General features: G+C 39.0%; 1 protein-coding gene across 7 annotated transcripts in view; it reads left to right on the top strand.

The window, feature by feature from the left end:
- Positions 1-5,550: 5,550 nt before the first annotated feature.
- plekha7a (pleckstrin homology domain containing, family A member 7a) overlaps positions 5,551-17,435 on the top strand; it is a 287,077-nt gene continuing 275,192 nt past the window's right edge. For 3 of the 7 annotated variants that reach the window (XM_041794817.1, XM_041794819.1, XM_041794814.1), the window contains exons 1-3: positions 5,552-5,900; positions 6,039-6,115; positions 11,233-11,290. In XM_041794817.1, coding sequence (XP_041650751.1) covers positions 5,818-5,900; positions 6,039-6,115; positions 11,233-11,290 — 218 coding nt within the window. In that variant the 5' untranslated portion in view covers positions 5,552-5,817. Of the gene's footprint in view, positions 5,901-6,038; positions 6,116-11,232; positions 11,291-17,435 lie in introns of all 7 variants that reach the window. The other 4 variants (XM_041794825.1, XM_041794822.1, XM_041794816.1 and 1 more) reach the window with 3 other exon arrangements.

Below are 17,435 nucleotides of genomic sequence, written 5' to 3'. Positions count from 1 at the left end.
CCAACTGAGTTGGGAAAGATTTTCTGCTCCTTTTGCTTGGAACACTCTGCAGACTGCATTTAAACTGCAGAACCTGGTGTCTCTGAATATTTTTAAATCTTCAGCGAAAACTCAAACTGTGTACTGCACTTACTGTTTATTATGAACTGTGTGAGTTTGAGTGGGTTTGATATTTGAAACTGCATTGCTGCCATTTTTGGCCAGGTCTCCCTTGGAAAAGAGATTTTTGATCTCAATGGGACTAACCAGGTTAAATAAAGGTTGAAAACAAACCAACAAAAACAATCCTTGGCATGAATTTATCCGTCAGCAAGTTCCACTGACCGATAAGCAGGACTGGGCCTGTCTACACAATTTGTCCTGTTGCTCTGATTGGTCAGTAGTGCATATGACAGACAGAATGTTTGTCTTCTTCATCTTCTGAGAATTTCAGTAAAGTCCTACCTTCCCATGCAATGGAAGTGTGACATAATCATAAGTTTCCTTACTTAACAGAGGTCGTTGGCTTACAAAGAGGAGATGGTGCTAATTATAGGCTCATCAGTGCAAAGTGCCACACTAAGTTTGTCTGCATTCATATTCAGAGCTCTAGATGCAGTACTAAGCTGTGTGATGTGACGTGATATCTGACACATGTTGTTAGGACTTGAAAACTGTCTGGTGCTTATGTAGCTTAATTGCATGTAATGTAACTTTCTGCACTATGTAAAGCTGCTTAACATGAGACAATGAAGACACGGATAATGATGCAGCATAACTTTTGCAGGGCCAGTCTCTCTTTGTCTTTTCTTAGCGTTAGCGGTCACCTTAACTTCTGTCTCTCAGCTTCATTGTATGAACAGCACTGAAACAGGCTCCGTTTTAGCCAAAGGCTGGTGTGTAAACTAGTAAGCTGTAGGCGATTCTGGTAAGAGAATCATATCTGTCTGCTCAAGTTACAGTGGACATGGGATGGGATTGTACTGCTAGATTCAGTGTCAAACTATGATTTCAAGGTGGTAAAGTCACATGTTGTTGCTTTGACCACATTAACAGGAAGGCTGTAAGGTCTTTTGAGTGTTCATAACTGACATAAATTCATAAAACCAGAGGATAATGCAATGTTTGACTGTTTTAACAGTAAAGCAGTTTGGAAGATACTTTCTGTCTCAAGCAAATAACTTCTTATTTCCTAAGAAGTATAATCCAAATATGAAAATGTTTAACATTCCTCCCTTTACACCCCATTTAACTGATCAAATATGTCAAACATTCCTGATTAAACATTTACCTTTGGGCGTTTCCATCACTGAAATCATTATAAAAACAAAGCATCCTGTTAATGAGCCTTTACATATGAGGACAGATCATGCAAAGGTCAATACTGATCTGCTATTACCTTATTAACACAGGTTGTGCTTGATTTTGACAGGCTTTAATAAAGTTTTAAAGCCTGTTTATTATAATAGACAGTACAAAATAAAGCAAAAAAGAGGAAATAGTGGCCTGAAACAAAGATCCTTTGGGCTGAATTGGGTGGTTGGAAGTAAATATTTGGCATGTTAAAACCCCAGACTACTGGTAAACACCTTGTGAAAAATGTGCCTATTCTTTGAGTTTATCTCACATAGCTCCGGCTGTAGCCAGGATTTTAGAAAAACTGAGGTCACAAGTCCAAATTCCTCTGGCTGAACCACCTCAGTAGGAAATGATTCACAAGCTCCAAAACAAATGTTGCACCCTTTTCAGAGAAGGAGGAAACCCTTACAGGTGTTCATTAATGCTTGTAAATATTATCTAAGGTTGATCCCAAATAGTCAAATATTCAAGGATTAGTTTGAAAAGCCTCACTCATCTGCCAATCTCACTGTTGAACACCTACTAATAAAACAAGGACCATTCCTTTCCAGCTCTATGGGGGTGTTAAATGTCTAATTTTACAGAGATTCGCCTGTTTTCTTCAAATAAATCATGACTCATCTTATCTTGGTATAAATATCAACTTATCAATACTTTAAATGCCATTCTGAAAATAACTCATATACTTCAATCACTCTCTTCAGTGTGTGCATAAATATGTTTAAGGTGGACTACCCTGTTTTGCAGGGCTGTTGGAGCAGCTTCTATTTAACTTTTTAGTTTCTAAATAGCTTACAATGTCAAGAAAAGATATCAAAACTGTGGAAGCATTTAGATAAGATGAGCTGGTGTGGTGACTTCAAGTGTGGTACTGTGATGGTTTCTACCTTTGTATCCCTGCTGGATACTCCACAACCGTAAGTGATATTATTAGAAAGTGGAAGCATTTAGGAACAACAGCAACCCAGCTAGGAAGCAAAAGACCTTGTTAAATCACAGAGTGGGGGGTCAACAATCACTAAAGTGCAATGCTAAAAGTCGCCAACGCTCTGCTGATCCCATAGCTGAAGAGTTCTGAACTTCCAATGGCATGAATGTAAGCGCAAGACTGTGCAGTAGGAGCAAACTGCCAAGTGCTGGATAGAGTGGTGTAAAGACCACCGACACTGGACTGTGGAGCAGTGGAAACCTGTTCTGTGGATTGATCAATCATGCTTCTCTGAATAAAAAAATTGCAAGACAATTTTCATTTCCTTTCTGCTGTCAAAAACTTGAGCGACAGAATAAAAGCACTTAAAATACTCTTGGACACATTTGCGACCCACTGAATACATTTATGTGCCCCTCTTTTGGGTCCTGACCCACCAGTTGAGAACTGCTGTTATAAATAGTATGGACCGAAATATTATTCTGTAGTAAAATAAAAAACATAAAATGCTGGGATAGATCATTTAACACTGACTTTTAGCTGACATGTGACTGCTATGATGCTACAGCAGATGGTGGATGTATCCGTGTTGACATTTGGCTACCATGCATTTTAGTTGATTATGTTCTCAGTGTATTTGGGAGCCATGAAAGTCACAGAAAGTAGCACAATAGAAGTCGTCTCCTTAATCCAAATGTCAGTGACTCTGCCAATAAGCTGAGTCACCTTAAGGTGCCTACAGAGAAACTTGTGAAGACAGAACTGAAAGAGCCATTCTCAAGGTGTACAAAAGCCTTGCTGCCTGGGTTACTGTCCCAAGAATCCCTCATAGTTTTGTGTTTTAAAATGTCAAAATAGCTTTATTTAATCCTGAAATGTCACTGACAGTTCTTATTTGTAATGACATTGAGAAAATTCTGATTTTAGTACATTAAAACAAATACATAAAACAGAAAGTGAATGGAGAAAGCAAAAAATAACTAAAAAATACCCAAGCTGTGTGTAAAAAGGGAAACAACGACAGAATGAGCAGATTAAAATGAGCACAGTTTAAATGGCTACGGTCAAGAACATGGTAGTTTCTTATTTATTGCCTTGAGGTGAGGCTTCTGTCTAACCACTCTGCCATAAAGCCCAGACCAGTGGAGGGCTGCTGTGATGGTTGTCCTTCTGGATCTTTGTCCCATCTCCTCACAGGATCTCTGGAGCTCAGTCACAGTGAGCGGATCATGTGTCCCCTCTCTCGCTAAGGCCCTTCTCCCCTGAGTCCTCAGTTTGATCAGGACACCAGCTCTTCAGAACCTTCAGTGCAGCAGAATTTTTTTGTAGCCTTTGTCAGATCCGTACCTTTCATTAATCCTGTCTCTGAGCTCTGGCAGTTCCCATGACCTCATGGCTTGGTTTTTGCTCTGATTTATCTGATTTTCTATAGAGAGACATCTGCCTTTTCCAATTATGTCCAACCAGTTTAATTTACCACAGGTAGCTCCAGTAAAGGTGCAGAAATGTCTCAGCAACAATCAAGAGAAATGGGAGGAACCGGAGCTAAAGTTCAAGTGTTGTTGCAGAGTGTCTGAATACTTTTGCAATGTGATACTTCATTTTTTTCTTTTTAATGTGTTTCAGTAATTTTCAATTTCTGCATTACTATCTGCATTTCCACGATGAAAGCTATATTTGTTAGTTTTGTAAAGTATCCGCGATTGTGTCTGCTAAATTAAGAATATCCCACAATTGGCAACAGTATGGCCCTCTGTCAGTGACAGTTGAATCAATATGGCTCCTTCAGTAACCAAAGTCGCCCATCCCTGAACTAAATAATGCTTACTGATGTCTGTCTGTTGTTTTTATAGACCAGTCTTTCAGGTTAGGACAAAGGCAGCCATGTTGAATGTAAAAATAAACAAAATGAGTGAAAAAAATCTAAAAATAATGTGTTTATTGAAACTATTACCGCTGGTTATTAAAAGAATGATTACAAATAAATACAGAATGAAATGAATGAAGGTTATTAAAGGTTTTTAAGAACTGAGAAACATATGAAGAACTTACATGGTGCTTTTTGAAATTAGCTATGCAAAAGGAGTTAATCCTTTGGGACCGTAGCTTTAAAAATATTACACATTAATACTGCATAATATTTGTTTTTTTTTATCAAACTGTTTTAACCCTTTAAATGTCAGTTTATGTCATGATGCCACCGTTTTCCATGAAAAAAATACACCACATGTGACGTAATGTTCTTTGTGTTGAATTCTTAGAGTCTGGGATGGGTCAATGATTAAGAGCAGCACTGATTTTTATGCATTATTATTTTTGGTGCAATGTCACAAACTCTGCTAAATGCAAAAATTCACTTTTCATACAGTAGCTTTAAAAAAAATGTACACTTTTTTTTCTACTTTCATTAAGCATTTTTTTTTTACCTATAACTGGCCTAATTATTGATATCAAATTTCCATTATTTTTATTTATTTTACCATTTAGATGCAAGTTTTTTTTGTCATGATGCCACAATGTTTTCCATAAAAAAAAAAACATTAAAAAAATTTATTTTCAATATGCTTCACATAAAGTCTTTTTCAAATGTTGAATTACAGCCTGGGATTTGTCAATGATTAAGAGCAACACTAAATTTAGATGCGTTATTTTTTTGTGCAATGTCACATACTCACTCTCATACTGTAGCTACAAAAATACTATACAAAAATATTTTATTCTACTTTCAGTGAGCTATTTGTGCACCTACACCTGACCTAATTATTGATATCAAACATTCATTAATGTTTAAAGATGCTGACCCTTTAAATGCCAGTTTCTGAGTTGAATTATTACAGTTTGCAATATGTCAGTGATGAAAAGCAACATTGGTTTATGCATTATTATTTTAAGCATATTTTTTTCTCTAGATGCCAAATATGGTCAGATTGACGAGTAGTTAAAAATGATCAGTTCTCATGCAAAAAGCCCAGACTGACACCCAGATATAATAAAATGCATGTATTATGCAGTTTGAATGGGTTTAGTGGCGCATTTTTGTGTTTGACAGCTTGAAGTCCTGCTTGTAACCGGTGGAAATAACAAGATCGAATAGAAATACACTATCTTGCCAAAATCCATGCCATAGGTACACATGAACAGCCAAAATTATGTCAAAAATGAAAAATGAAAAGCGTAAAATACGCACGACCTCCCCTAAGGGTTAAAGGAATGTTGCAGGAGGAGGGTGATTGCAAGAGGCCAAAGTCAAATGAGGGCATGGGGAAGTCTTTGAACCCGTTTTGTAAAAAGACATAAGTTTAAAAACCAGCGTCCATTCACTGATCAGCTAGCTTGTTTGACTCTGTCTGACTCTGCCGTTGTCTGTTTACTTCATGTTTTTAGGAAGTGTATCACTTTAGTGAAACAGGAACGTGCTCTGCTTGAAGGTGTTGTTTTTTCCGGGCTTCTCCTGAGTCCCTGAAGGCAGCGCTGGCCCTAGCGGTGATCATTGAGCTCTCTGGAGACTCCATGGAGAGGGAATGACATGAAATAGGACTTCACAGAGGATCATGGCGGCGCCTCTCGGGCGGGACACCTTACCTGAACACTGGTCTTATGGCGTATGCGCGGACGGCAGGGTCTTCTTCATCAAGTGAGTGAAAAACGAGGGCTTTACCGAGCCGTGTCTCCCGGTTTAACGGGAGTTGTCTGCTGGTGTTTCCTCCCGGTAGTGTAACAGGTGTTTTTCTCTTCTCCCTCTCTCTCTCTCCTGTGTTTGTGTGTGGGGCAGCGATGAGACGAGGACTACTACCTGGCTACATCCCCGCTCTGGTGAACCGGTAAACTCCGGACACATGATCCGCTCAGGTAGCTCTGCAGGGCGGGTACACCTGGGTTTAATGTGCGCCTATGTTTACTTTACGGTCTTTATCTCCGCTGATAACTTAGAGCTGCAGCCCGAGAGGAGAGGGGAGAGGGAAACTTTCAGGTGTCACGAGCAAGATAGGGATGGGAAGTATTTCACATTTGACAGATTTATTGATAGGCTTTATTTTAATATTAGATTAAAGGTTTTATGGTAGCATATCAGCACATGTCTACAGTAAAAACCACTAACAGTAATATTATTGACCACAAGACAGTTTGTTTGAAATATTTTGACTGAATGGAGGGTTAGAATTCAATTATTTTGATTAACTGGTTTCCTTTTTATAATTTGTAAAATCAAACTATATTGATGGGTTAAATGTGTGATATAGAAATAGAAGTTCTATCCATTAGAGCAGTGATTATTTTTAGAAAGTGGGAAAGTGAGCCTCCACCAGTGATTTCAGTAATGACCTTACTGCCAGTACTACCTGATTTTTATGCTCCAAGGTCTAATTTAGCAGGAACTATAAGTTCGCGTCCATGTACTTGATGCAGGATTGCATAACTGCAGATCATCCTCCACCTTCAACCTTGCCTGGTTCTCATATTTGATCACTGTTGGTGCCTCTAACTCCTGCTCTTGCTCAGGATGTCTTAGTGTCTCCATCAGTGATTAAAATTCCCTTTACTTCTGTTTTGGCCATTAGGCCTAGGGCTTTTGTCTCAGTATGACCCCAGGGTTAATGCAGCCGCATGCTGTCCTTTGCTATTAAACACTGAGGCCACTGAGCATCATCAGGATCAATGCAGGAAAATCCTAACTCTAATATTCATCTCTAGTACTTTAACCTCCTGAGAACGGAGCCTTTGTTTGGAGCGCATTTTCAGTTCCTCCCACTTATTTGTTTTAAGGTCTGATGAGTTGAAAGATCAGCCTCAATGGGAATTTCTTGGAAATTTTCCCTTCCAATACCCAAACAAATTCAATAAAATAGAATAAATTTATTGAAAATTCTTAAAAATATATCCCATTAAAAATACCCCCAATTTTTTTTTAGTCTTCAAATCTTTCAGTGAAACTTCCTTAAAATTCAATAAAAAATTTCCCCAAAAATCCCACGCAATTCCTGAAAAATTTCAAGCAAATTACTCAAATATAAAAGTAAATTCTCCCTTAAAGTTTGCCAAAATTCCAAGAATGATGGAAACATCCAAAAAACCTGAAATTTTCTAAGAAAAATATACCAACCCCCAAATTCCCAACACAATTCCCCTAAAATTTAGTAATAAATTAAATTCCAATGAAAATGGAAAAAACAAAGAAAGACGTTTAAAGCAATGACACTCCAAAATATACAAACATATCCTCTTAATTTCCATAAAAATACCTGATAAATTCCAAGCAAATTCCCCAATATATCCAAACAGCAAATCATCACAGCATTTCAGACAAATACCTTAAACTCGAATGGGCAGAATCTCCTCAATTCTAATACCAGAAATGATTAGAAAAGACAAAATGTAATGCCATCATATGTGGACCCAGGGTGTTTGGAGGTTAACTATGAATTTGTCCAGTTTGTCCCCTGCACAGCGTGGTTGGTTACTGGTTCTGCACCCCCCTGAAGTCCTGTGGTGCCCTCCAGGGGAGGCCTGACTCACACTTTGAAAACCACTGCATTAGAGAGTACATAGAGCTGGAACTGATCTTTCTCACCTACCTGCCACTCTGAGTGGTGGATTCAAAAGTCTACCTGCCACTCACATTTTTAAACCAGTCGCTTTGTTTTAAGAATGAGGTGAGGTTTACTATGAAAATGAAGAATTACAGTATCATAGTCAAGTATTCAAAATCTTGTTTCTCAGTCAAGATCAGTAAATCAGCTGAGTATGTGCACCAATGATCCACTGTGGCTCAGTTTAAACCGTTTTTGTGACCAGTTTGTCCCATACCCGTCCATGCAAACGTTTGCTGCGTGACGTATAGGGGCACTGTAAATTTATGCAGCATGTTCCTGCATTATGACCAGGGCTTGACATTAACTTCACCAGCCACAGTGGCTTGTGGTTTTTCAAAGTTAGTAGCTGCTTAGCATTTTTACGAGCCACTATGTTGTTGTTGGGAAACTTTGTGTTATATGCCAAAGCCTTTATGTCATGTGTGAGATGAAACAAATCCTCTATTTTCCCTCATCAACCTATCAGCTGTTCTTTTAATAAAGCTCTTCTCCCTGAACATATGAAAGAGCACACAACAGAGGCATGAGTCATACTTCACTGTTAGAGACAGTCACTGAGACACTGGAGATTAAATAGTCTTGTTATTTTTCAGATATAGGTATACTGTGAGATTCAGATTTTTCTCTGGTCCAGCCTTCTGATATCAGTCTTTTTTTCTTTATTTGAAGTGCTAATGATATGAAAATCTCGCTGTTAATGAACTGCCTGTTTAAAAAAACTTCAGCAGGTTTCATAAACATCTCTAATTCTCACTCTGACAAATCACTGCCAAGTCATCTCTTTTATTCTCCTTTAAATTTCTGTCTTCTTTTATTGTAGAAGTGTCTATATATGTGTAAAATAAAGCTTTTAAACATGTGAATTTCACATTAGAAAAGTTTTTATCATCTGTGTAACCACTCTCTTTATTGTTACGTATTACTGAAAAAAATTAAATCACAGAAACAGGACATTTTCACTTTATTCAGCTGAATCCTTTTTAACTCCAAAGTTCTTATTTACAGACTTTATTCTCGGCAAATAGATGTGTCAAATGTTCTGATAACATTTTATAAATCATGCATATGTGGAGGTTTTATCTTTTATTTGTCTCACCATAAACATATAACATTAAGGGATTTAAGTCGTACAATAGCACACAGTGGAAGTATAGTAACTCAGTCTGACTGCGAGGTCACGTGCATACCCTCTAGATTTCTTTCATATTTCTTTTCTTACTTTGATATATTTTTGTCCTTTTATGCTTTTATAGTTGGATAAAGTCAGAAACTGGGGAGAGAGAGTGGAGATTAACCTGCACAGGCCTGATTTCAAACCAAGTCACTCATTTCAAGGACAGCAGTCTCACATGAGGCATGTGGATGTAACTTCTAGGCCACCTAAATTTTTCATTTTTGATTATCAAAAATGATACATACAATGTTTAATTGCAAGACAGTTTGGAAAAGTGTGTGGAATCAGCAAACAGCAGAGTTTGAAAAAAGTGTAGAACTATTGTACTCAAGTAAAAGTACAGTTACTCTGTTCAAACTTAAGTAAAAAATAGTCTGTAAATCTAATCAAGTAAAAGTTAAAAGTATTTCATTTAAAGATTACTTAAAGTACTGAGCAGCTACTGAGGAGATTTACAGTAAAATGGGATATTTCCTTATTGGCAATAAGAGAGAATACATCTCCAACAGGTTGTTCAGGTAAAGTCACTCCTCTATAAGAGTGTGAAATACACACACACAGCAAATTTGACAGTATTAATTAAACCCATATAGTTGATATAAACACTTTAAAGGCGTCTTTATTGGTCCACACTATTAATAGTTAAACTACACGTTCAAATTGTTAAATACAGTCTGACAGATATGCAGTAACTGTTGAGGATCTGTGGTTAGGTGGGTCTTCTCTCGCAAGAACAAAGCAGAAAGTCAACCTCAAAGCAAGACAATGCATATCCATGAATAATATTTTCTATGTGCCCTTTAGGAACACCCACGGTCACAGGCAGAAACTCTAACTCAGTGGATAACTTCACTCATGGTGCAACAACAAAAACAACAACAGTACATCAAAAATACGACCAAAAGAACCCCAGCAGGGATCAGCGGACGAAAGGAAGCATCCAGACACAACTGAAAAACATCTAAACACTCTGCCCAAGGGCATGATGGGAAACTCCGCCCACTTATTTCCTAACATTTGAATTTGCAGTGTAGCCAACAGAGATGGAGAAAGTACAAGATCGTTATACTCAAGTAAAAGTCAGTTAAAACTTACTTAAGCAGAAGTAAAATTACTGATGTCAAAATTTACTCAAAAAAGTACATGAAAAGAGTACTCAGTTACTGTACTGTAGTAAATATAATCGGTTACTTTCCACCCCTGGTAAAAAGTGAAGTGCACCTTACTTTTGACATCCACTGTTTCTAGCACTGCCAGTGTGTTTGTGCAATTTAGACGCTGCTCTTGGTATTTTAGTTAGAAATAAGATGTTACTCTTCAGAGGTCAAATATTATGCAAAATACACTTTTTCAGGCTTTTCTAGCAAAGAAATGTCACCCTGGCCTGTCCACAATCCCCCAAGAATCAGAAAAATCCATTCCTTCTCCCGCTCTCTTTCTCCATCTTTCAGAAAATATGTTCTGAAACAAGCCGTTCTTAGATTTTACACCTCATGATGTCATGTGGGGAGTAAGCCCCACCCCCAGGCTTGGTTGGCTCTCCCTGCTTGGAGGAAAGTTCCTTCCTCCCCTCCTGAGAGGAGGATCAAGAGAGCCACATTCATTTCCTGAGGGGGCGGAGTCAGACAGCTCATTAACATTTAAAGCTACAGACAAAGAAACGGCTCATTCTGAGCAGGGCTGAAACTTTTAGACATGCATAAACCCTACACTGGAGTATTTTTTTCAGAAACAAACTTCTCAGGCATGTTTTGGGACCTCTGAGACCAATATAAACTTGTCTTAAAGGGATGAAATATGTGACCTCTAAATTTCTGCCCTTTATAGTACCACTAACAATCTAAATAACATGGTTTTAAGAGAATATGGAATATTTTGAGAACTTCTGTGAATTAAAATGTTAACACTGTTATGATCCAGTTCAGACAGCATTAAGGAGTCATTAGAATTGGAAAATTGCCTATTATTTGGTGTCGAAAGCATACAAACAGGTTTCAGTATCATTGAATTTTATGCCTGACTTACATCAAAGTTGATCATTTAGTTGACAACTGTCTGCCATTTCTTTTCGTACAAATGCCTATATATGTTCTGTTTTGCCATTTAGCTAAAAATATCACTATCAATATTAACTATCATTAGTAATATTAATTTAGCTCAGTTTTTCCCAGCCCAATAAAAGCTTTGTGTGTTTTTTCCAGACCTACCTCAGGGATGGGAGGAAGGTTTCACAGATGAAGGGGCCAGCTTCTTCATAAAGTAAGTGCCTGATGCCTTCATTACTCTCTGCTGTTACCACACGGTCACCTGTGTATTACTCGGAGTGACTGAGCAGCTTAATATGGCTCCTGTCTCTAATTCCTTGTTACTAGCGGCTCTGATTACCGCTGGGACAGTGTGGATTTAAAAAAGGAGTGACTTGGACTGGCCTGCTGACCCAGTAATGACCCCGCTGCTTTCTGTTTGCTGCTGTGCATATTAATCGAGGAGAGCGACTCCTGACTGTTCAGCCTCTGGGCGTTTAGGCTGCAGTGTATATGTGTTGTTGTGGAGCTGCATTGATGCTGAATTGTTTGGCTTTATATTTGCAGTTGACATGCAAGGGTTCATTAGTGGAAACTTATTTTACTGTGCTGCTTTCTTTGCCTGAACTTGATTTTCTGCTTCCCCTTATGTCAGGACCGTTTCTGAGTGCTTGACTATGCTTACTGTTACATTGATAGGCGGCTAACATAACATATATATTTCCTCTGTGAGAAAAATCAGATTACTAATGTGGGCTAATGCTTTCTTCCACACAATAACAAACAGGTTCCACATCAGACAGCCTAGTGATGTTTCACCACAGCTTAAACCCGCTGTTGATTTCCCACATGAAAACCACCATAGTTTAGATGGGGCAGTACAGCTCTGTTTTTGAGTTTTAGAGAGATGTTGAGTTAGCCGTCTTGTACTCATGTCTTTCTTCTCTGAAGAAAACGACTTCAGCAGAAAAATGTTTATGTTGCATTCCCTTTACTGGTTATAGCGAGCTTTAGTGAATAGTCTTGTGTTTACTTAGACGTGGAGATCACTTGAAATGGATTGCTGTGTGCATGAATGGCACTCTGTAAATAATCTTGCTCTCCTTGCCTAATGAGCGAGGCTGCTTATTGTGATGAAATGGGGCAAAAATCCAGTCAATTTGCCGTTTTTGGATGAGCTTCTCCTCATCCTCCCTCTTCATGTTTGTTGATTGCCTCCTCCAAGGTGGCAGAACAAGCGCTGTGTAATTTTTCTGTCTTTAATGAATAATAAATGTGCTCTCATAGTCTTTATGTACTGCAGTTCCCTCACAGTTCAAGGTGAAACACCTCCGCAGACTGTGTGTTGTTTTTTCTGTATGGGGTTTATGAAAGGACTAATGTCTTGTGTTTTCAGAGTTGTTTTGTCACACTGCGACTTACTCTTCTTTGCCAAGTTTCCAACACAATTCAAAGGAGCTCTGGCTCTTTCGGCTCCATGTATTATATTAGTGAATGACTACTCACCTCTATTGTAGCAGCACCAGGAGTTACGTCAATGCTGTGTCATTCTTTCTTGCAGTCTGGTCTTTTGTCTGCATCAATTAGAAGAGTAAAACTCCAAACCGGCCTGACTGTGGGATCCAAGTAATGATGAGTAGGAGTGGGTGGTGTCTTTGGCATGCAGATAATTTGTTTAATGCCTGAGCAACAGGGTTCAGTGACTTTAATGTGACATGTTGACCTGGTTTTGGATTTCATATCCAGAACATGTGACTTCTCATGGCTGCAAAACCAGAATTTCATCATAAAACACGCCAGCTGAAGGCAAATGGATGTAGCCAGTGTTATGCCATAGTTGGTTTGATGACTGCTGTTTTGAAGCATCTTGTTTTGCATATCTGCCAGTGTTAAAGGAGCTCAGTGTAGTACTGAGCAAGGCTGCACATAAGGGGGGTAAAGAGGACAGCTTTCAGGGGCCCCGCCAAAATGGGGGCCCATGGAGGTGAGGAGAACCACAGTCTGTTGTGAAGTTAATCTGTGATAACCATATTGTTTTATTTAACCTAGATTATAACCAATCTTATCAAAGAAAGAAACTAATACTTTCATTCATCTATGCTGTGGCACAAAGTTTTTTTTGTTTTTTTGTTTTTTAAATGTAAACTCTTTTTCTTCTTGTTTGGTAATCTTTAAAGTGTAGACTGGGCACATTTGTAAGGTAATGTCAGACTTCATAGCTAAGCCATGATGTGCTCAAATGTAGGGATGAATGTCAGAGGGAACTGAAGTAACTTTGAGGAAAAGATAATTCGTAATTGCAAAATAGAGGGGCAAAATGGTGAAAAACGGTTAAAAAGTGTAAAAAATATAAAAGGCAAAAATGTTACTCTATCCGTAACAGATGTTGCAGATAGAGTGAAATAACGCAGGGAAAACTATTCTCCTGTCCAAATTTTTGCAACATTTTGCAGGCATCACATTCAGAATGTGTGTATATTCTTACCACTTTGTGTTGTATTTAAATGAATTTAGCTTGGGAAGGATTTGCAAATCCCAACTTGTGTCCCAACTCGTGTCCCAACTTTTTTGGAATTTGAATTTATGCAATACAGCAGGACATGGTAGGTTTTTGTTGGGAAACTGTTTGATCTGTATTTTTTCAAACTTGCCCTTCTATACACGCCTCATATTGTTGAAAAGTTTCTCAGTGCACAGAAACAAAGAAAAGCTCAAAGTCTGCTTCATCAGACTAAATTTGGACCCGGTCCTGCCGCTACACTCTGTTGGTATTCATGATTTTTTCATTGCGTGGGTTTGTTTGTAAAGCCCCTTGATGGATAATTGATTTCTCCAGTTGTTGAATATTTATATTCAGGCTGCACTTTTCTCTCTAAAGCATCTGTAAGATGGCAAAAATGAACATTTGGACGGTTAGACTTGATGTCTCCGTGGCTCATCAGATGATAATCAGGCGCTTTGAGTGTTGGGGTTTAGTGTTTTACGACTCTGCCGAGTTATCATGCTCTCAGAGATTAAAGTGTCATCGCAGATAACGCCGGTTAAAGGTCACTCATGTTTATGTTGATGCTAAGCTGCTTTGCATAAGAGCTGATGGAATTCAGCTTAATATCTTGTTGTGTTGGGCGTTAATTAAAATCCATCCTGATGCTGTTGTGCTGTTCTAATGCGTTACCCAGATTATGTGAGTCTGTGCGTCTTTTGGCAGCTGCTCTCTAAAAATAAGACACATGAAACTGGCAATTACTGCGTTTTTCAAATTTGGGCTTACTCTCTTTTTTGTCTTAAACTGGAACACATTCAGCAGTGAAATGGGCTGTCAGGCTGTTAGCAGGCTGTTGTTTGTGTGTCAGTTTTAGTGTCCAGAGCTGTGGAGCATCTGTGAGTTCTTCCTATAACAGTCAGCCTTGGTGCCTTAAAGGCAGAGAAGCCACAGGTGATCATACTGTGATACAGCCTTATGCTCTACCATATGTTCATGTAGAGTTATGCAGTTATATTCAGGAATGTAACTGGTCACTTTATTAGGTATAGACTTTTAGAATGCATGTCATCACTATGATGCCTCTCACTATAGTGGACAGCAGAAGGAGCAATGATACATGAGTGTTTACGGGAGGCTACAGTGGTTTTTGGTTGAAAATTACATTGGAGAAATTAGGGCTGAATGATTTGCCAAAATAATCTAATTGCGATTTTTTACCCAATATTGCAATTGCTATTTAATATGCAATTATCATTACATTACTCAACTTATGCATTTACAACAAATTCAAGCAATAAATCAATATTATAACCTACATTCAGTCAGGAACACTCATCATACATTTTACAGTTTAATTGCCTACAGTTTTACTTGGCAGAGCTGGCTCTGCTCTAAAGATGCTCCCTGGGTTTGATAAGCAGCATGCTTTGAATTTCCAGGAGCACATGGCTAGAAACCCCCATATAGATGGACACATAAATGACAGTGTGTATTGAAAAAAATGAAATTGTTTCAGAAGCAATAAATCCATTGTAGCATGAATCTGAATATGAGGATGCAACAAGCCTTAAGCTATAAAGGAGGCGGCTGGGGTGGAGGAGGTTAAGCTTGTAAGGCTGCTGCAAAATTGAATGTATTAAACTGCTATTTTGACATATTTCAAGTTAAAGAAATATTGCAACTTCTGTGATTTGTAAATTGCAGAAGGCTATATTGCGATTTAATCTAATTTGCGATTAATTTCCCAGCCCTTGGAGAAATCAAAGTGACAAAATAGAATCAGCCTACATAACTGAAGTGAAATGAAGAGATTTACTGCTCACAGAGAAAACCATGAAGACCAGACTGAAAGAGCAAAACACAAACACTATGAACAAGCATCTAGGGCTGACAGCTTCCACTGATTGGTCGAGTGTTTGGTCGAAAAGCTTGTGTCCAACCAAGATCACCCTGGTTGCAGAGTTGCTGTAAATATGTCAGCTGAATGTATCTAAAGTTATAACCCGAAAGACCAAGTTTAAGGACAAAACAGAAATTGAATCTCAGAAGTTTACACAAATCACACCCAGATCAACAATGAACAAGCCTTTTTACATCTTTATTTAGCTCCTACAAGCCTTGTCTATCAGGAGTGTAAGGGTGCTTTCACCTTAGGCCCAGTTGTTCCGAACCAGGGCGTGATTCCTCCCCCTCCCGCCCACCGGCTTGCTTTCAAACTAGCAACATTGATCCAATGGGCCGCACGGTGGTGCAGGGGTTAACGCTGTTGTCTCACAGCAAGAAGGTCCTTGGTTTGCTTCCCTGTCAGGGTTCTCTCCGGGTACTCCGGCTTCCTCTCACATAATTGGTGGCTCTAAATTGGCCATAGGTGTGAGTGTGAGCGTGTCTCTATATGTCAGCCCTGTGATTGACTGGTGACCAGTCCAGGGAGTACCCCCCCTCTCGCCCAATGACAGCTGGTAAAGGCTCCAGCCCCCCCATAAAGTTGATACAACTCTCTGTCCCACATCCGGACCGCGCCTGAGACCACCCGCCTAAGTGGGCTGTGGTTTGTTTGCATCCACACTGACCAAAATTAACCGGACTTTGGGCTCAAGTGCGCTGCAGGATCCAGAGGGCCCCTAGTGTAAAAGCTGCCTAAATCACAACTTTCTAGTAAACATGCAACAGAAACAATCACTATAATTTATCTCCATAAGACCAATTCAGTGTTCAAGTTTGTAAGATGCTCATTAATCCCGTTTAAGGAGCCCAAACGTCCGGCTGTCTTTATTTGGGCCTATTTTTCTTTTCTTTCCTACTGTTGCCTCTGTTTTATCTTTGCCTGGCCCTGATTGGTCGCTCTCACCATAGAAGACAAAATGGGAGCATTGTGATTGGCTGCAGGATATCAAGCCCTACTTGATAATATTCCTGCTGGTTGTTAAGTCTTTGCCTGGACTGAGCGATGTGCGGCTCTTTCCTGACTTCAGGTGTGAACAGAAACCTTTTCCACCCTAACAGGAACCAAAGTCTCTGTTCCTTTGCCTGAGTTGGATATCTGTCTCTCTCTCTAAACTTTTAATTGGCACATGAGCGGCATTTCTTGAACAGAAATAACAAGGTGAAGTAATAACAACCTTGACGTCCAATATCCTTTTCACATCGGAGGGGGACTATTTGTCTAGAGGCCATGTTTATATGAGAGCCCCCAGGGGCTCCTCGGCTGTCTGTTCTGGATCCTCTTCTATCCCCAAAATGTTTTTCATGTTTTTATTACAAGCAAAAGAACAGCACAGCTCCTCCTGTGTCTCTGCAGGATTTTTTATTGTCCTCAGACTCTCACTGAGTTCTTGGCATCGGCTCGTTCTCAGAAATGGAACCTCACATCATCTCTCGCTCTTAAACACAACACTATCTGCTGCTGCTTATGACGTTGTATTTCACGCTGGACTTTAATGTCTCTCAGATGTTTTCTTTATCACTTTTAATGGTGCTGAGAGAAACATCCTCTGTGGTTTAGAAGCAAAACAAACACAGCACAGCAGAGTTAGAGACTCTTCAGTATAACTTCATTTATTATGGAAGAATAATGGTATTTGTTAGCAGTGATGACGACCAGTTGAAGGAGAAAATCTCTATTTTACTCTCAGGGCTGCTGCCGATGATTGCTTTCATTTTCTCTTCATCTAAGGATTGAGTATTCCTCGTGGTTTGTATTATTGATGACTGACTGGCAGTCTGATGATTATTTCATCTTGTTTCGCCCTTTTCTTCTGGAAGTGGCTCATCGGAAACAGACTGGGAAAAACTATTTATCAAAGTGATTGTTTGCACTAAGTTGATTGAAAATAGAGTTAAAAAACATATCGATAACTTGATTATGTGGACTCATTGTTAGTGACACTGTACTAAT

This window comes from Cheilinus undulatus, linkage group 9, assembly GCF_018320785.1.
Source record: "Cheilinus undulatus linkage group 9, ASM1832078v1, whole genome shotgun sequence".
NCBI lineage: Eukaryota > Metazoa > Chordata > Actinopteri > Labriformes > Labridae > Cheilinus > Cheilinus undulatus.
Note: the sequence above shows the minus strand (reverse complement) of the source record. Positions and strands in the feature narration are given on the sequence as shown.